The 3,545-nt window shown below is 34.6% G+C and overlaps 1 protein-coding gene across 1 annotated transcript; it reads left to right on the top strand.

The window, feature by feature from the left end:
- The first annotated feature begins 891 nt into the window (after window positions 1–891).
- Window positions 892–2,484, top strand: LOC140833324 (probable glutathione S-transferase). The gene is made up of 2 exons (XM_073197701.1): window positions 892–1,240; window positions 1,932–2,484. The coding sequence occupies exons 1-2, from the start codon at window positions 929–931 to the stop codon at window positions 2,286–2,288; spliced, it is 669 nt and encodes a 222-aa protein (XP_073053802.1). The 5' UTR covers window positions 892–928; the 3' UTR covers window positions 2,289–2,484.
- Window positions 2,485–3,545: the final 1,061 nt, after the last annotated feature.

The raw sequence follows: 3,545 nt of genomic DNA, 5'->3' as shown, positions 1-3,545 counted from the left end.
ATAAATAATTTAAAATAATGTAAATTAAATAGATCATACATCGCTATAAATCATTTTAAACTTAAATAAATAATTTAACAATTAAATAAATATATGAGTTTAACGTGTACCGATTTTTTAGTTATACAGTTTTGCTTTCATTTCATCATTATCGAGCATTAAAAAACTAGTTTTTAAGAACCTTCAAAAGGCTATTATAGCACAAAACAATTAAATAATTTGGACCTTGATTAAATTTTGTTTCCTGAAAGGTGAGACCTAACACTTGTTTCATTATTCAATTCAGTTTTTTTCCTAATAAGTGAAATTAAATTTTTTTATTCACTTGATCATAAATAATTATTATTAATTCAGAATTATTATTTTGATTGTTATTAATTAAAATAATAAATTAAAACGAATTAGTGCAACATTTAGAAATTGAACAAGTGTTTGTTCATAAAAATTGTGACTATTAAAAAAGTCAAATGTAGTACAGATGTCATTTATAAATTATAAATATAACTCGTTTTCTAAATCGTGGCAGTCAATAACATTTTGTTTTTCTCTATGTTAAAAAATTATTTACTTAAAAAAATAATTTAGACATCATAGGCATTACATATATCTAATATAAAATATGAAAAAAAAAAATAAAGAGTAGGTTTTTGTGAGAAAGTTTTACGAATCTTTATCTGTGATATAGGTCAATCTTACTGATATTTTCAATAAAAAGTAATACTCTTAGTATAAAAATCAATATTTTTTCATAGATAACCCAAATAAAATATACGTTTCACAAAATATGATCTATGAGATCGTCTCACACAAGTTTTTGGCAAAAATAAAAACTTTGACAATTTATTTCTTTATTACTTTCTAAAACATCATATACAGATATGCCTTCAAATTTTTTAAAAATTGAAATTTAGCAACACTTGGAATTGTAATGGCGGAAGTGAAGTTGTTTGGTTTTTGGGGAAGCCCGTATAGCCGAAGAGTTGAAATGGCTCTAAAACTGAAGGGAGTGGAATACGAATACGTAGAAGAAGATCTGAATAATAAGTCCCCTCAGCTTCTTCAGTATAATCCAGTTCACAAAAAGGTTCCCGTGCTGCTGCACAATGGTAAGCCGATTGTGGAGTCGTTGGTGATTCTTGAATACATAGATGAAACTTGGGGAGATGGGCCATCCATCTTGCCCAAACATCCTCACCTCCGAGCCGTGGCGCGTTTCTGGGCTAAATTCCTGGATGAGAAGGTACTATTTTTTATTTTTATTTTTATTTTTTAATTATATGTTAGATTATTTCATGTGATTGAATGATCGATCACAAAATATATCGATGATTTCGCTTTGTTTTGTTTTTTTCGTTGGAACAGAAGATCAGAATATATTGAACTTATGGGAGGAAATTTCTATTTTACTTGTGTGTTGCGCTTATTAAAGTGAATTCGATTGTTTTCCTTGTTTGGATGGACATCGAGAAAAGAGTAGGTGTATTGTTAGACGGTTTCACGAATCTTTATATGTGAGACGGGTCAATTCTACTCATATTCACAATAAAAAATAATAATTTTATTATAAAAAATAATATTTTTTTATGGATGATCCAAATAAGAGATCTGTCTCACAAAATACAACCTGTGAGATCGTCTCACACAAATTTTTGCTTCGAAGAAATAGTCCATGCCCATGAATTTCTTCTTGTCTTACTGTTATTTGTCAAATTATTTGTCAATTTATCATCTTAATACATTATTTGTATTTTTTTTTATTTCAGTCCCATTTGAAAATAATGACATGTAAATACTCTGGTGATAAAAGGAATAAGACTGATTTTTAAAAAAAAATTAGTAAAATAAGATGGTGAATTTTAATATGTCCCGCTGTTCTCCTCAGTACAAGCAAATACCATAAGATGTGAGCTGAATAACTTGTTATAATTCAGTGCTTGCCAGCATGTAGGAAGGCTTACTTGAGTGCAGGGGAGGAGCAACTGAAAGCCAAGGAAGAAGCGGAAGAATTGCTAAAAGTTCTTGACAATGAGGTTAAAGGAAAGAAATTCTTTGGAGGAGATAGCATCGGGCTGGTTGATATTGCTGCCAATTTTGTTGCATATTGGCCTGTTATTATTGCTGAAACACTGGGAGTTGAGCTCATTACAAATGATAAGTTCCCGAATTTGTGTGCGTGGATGAACGAATACGTCAACTCGAACTTTTTCAAGGAGCATTTGCCTGATCGGGATAAGTTGGCGGCACATATCAGGAATTGGTTTCAGAAGACCAGTCCTGTTAAACGATAGCCATCGATCGTTCAAGTCGCTGGAGTACACTAGAACTGTTGCAATTTCTCGCTGATTTTCTGTGTCGTCCCATTCCATCAGGCCTTTTTCTCCAGCATCTTTAACTCAGTTTACATCTTAGAGTGTTTCGTATTGAGTACCTTTGTTTCATTCCATCATGAGAATGTTATGAAATAATTTATTGATATTTGGATAATCTACGGAAAAAAAAAAAAACAATATCCTCGAACCAAGCAGTAGCACATATGTATCTCCCTTGTCTGAAAAATATATTCTGAACAGCTTATGTAATTTTGGTCTATAAGTTGTGTGAAATTTAGATCAATAAATTGTTTTCCTCCCTCTCGAAACTTCCCCCTTGGAAAGACGTTTTCTTTTTTAATAATCATGGTTCATGAATTTCCTAATAATTTAATATCCTAGAGTTGTAATGGCGGAAGTCAGTGGAAATGGCGTCGACAAAAAAATAAGGAAGGCTTGTTGGATTCCAGGGGAGGAGCATGAGAAAGACAAAGGAGAATCAGAGGAATTTCTAAAACTTCTTGATAACGAGCTGAAAGGAAAGAAATTCTTCGAGGGAGATAACATCGGTGATGCGATCCGGGTGAAATGGATGAGCAGGGTCGGGTGCTCCACCGGATCAAATCAAGAATTTATAGTGTTGTTTAGGAAAATGAACAAGGTAGATGTCTTCGATCGTGACCTGCAAACAATGAAAGGAACTCGTGAATGGGCGCCGGAGGGGTGTCCGGCGTGACCACTACGATGCTTAAGTCAGCAGGGTACTCAAGCAATAAAACCAATGTAGCCAAGTGATGGCTGTGATATTGGTGTGAATGAATCCAATGTAAATGTAAAGAGAGAACCTGGTATTTATAGTATGAGAAGTAATGATGACCTCGTTCTCCGTGCTACCTACTAATTATAGTAGGACGGCTGAGCACACCCTATATTCTGACATGTCAACTCATCGGCACGGTGTCAGAGATGGGACAGTCGCCCACATCCTATTCTGCTAGTATACTCGAGTGCGGTGCTCATATCGAGGTGGCCGGGTAGAATGCCTCCCTGGAGATTTATACAAGAGCCCGGGCCTATGACTGCCCAGAGAATAGAGCATGGACTTGAACCTGCCCGGCTCCAGAAGAATCCACCTGCAGACTTACTCGGATTTGGGAATCCATTTGATATTCCGGGTCATCCATGACTCGAGCTCTTACGGGGGTATCATCACACATCCCTTAAATAGTCGGGCTA

Source organism: Primulina eburnea, chromosome 6 (genome assembly GCF_022965805.1).
Source record: "Primulina eburnea isolate SZY01 chromosome 6, ASM2296580v1, whole genome shotgun sequence".
Classification (NCBI taxonomy): Eukaryota; Viridiplantae; Streptophyta; class Magnoliopsida; order Lamiales; family Gesneriaceae; genus Primulina; species Primulina eburnea.
The sequence above is the reverse complement of the archived record's forward strand: the minus strand, read 5'-3'. Positions and strand labels throughout refer to the sequence as shown.

What these genes read in the sequence shown, in the direction of transcription:
- LOC140833324 (XM_073197701.1), top strand. Translation starts at nt 929, where the DNA reads ATGGCGGAAGTGAAGTTGTTTGGTTTTTGGGGAAGCCCGTATAGCCGA. An exon ending in CTAAATTCCTGGATGAGAAG is followed by an intron (nt 1,241 to 1,931) that starts GTACTATTTTTT and finishes GTTATAATTCAG; the next exon opens with TGCTTGCCAGCATGTAGGAA.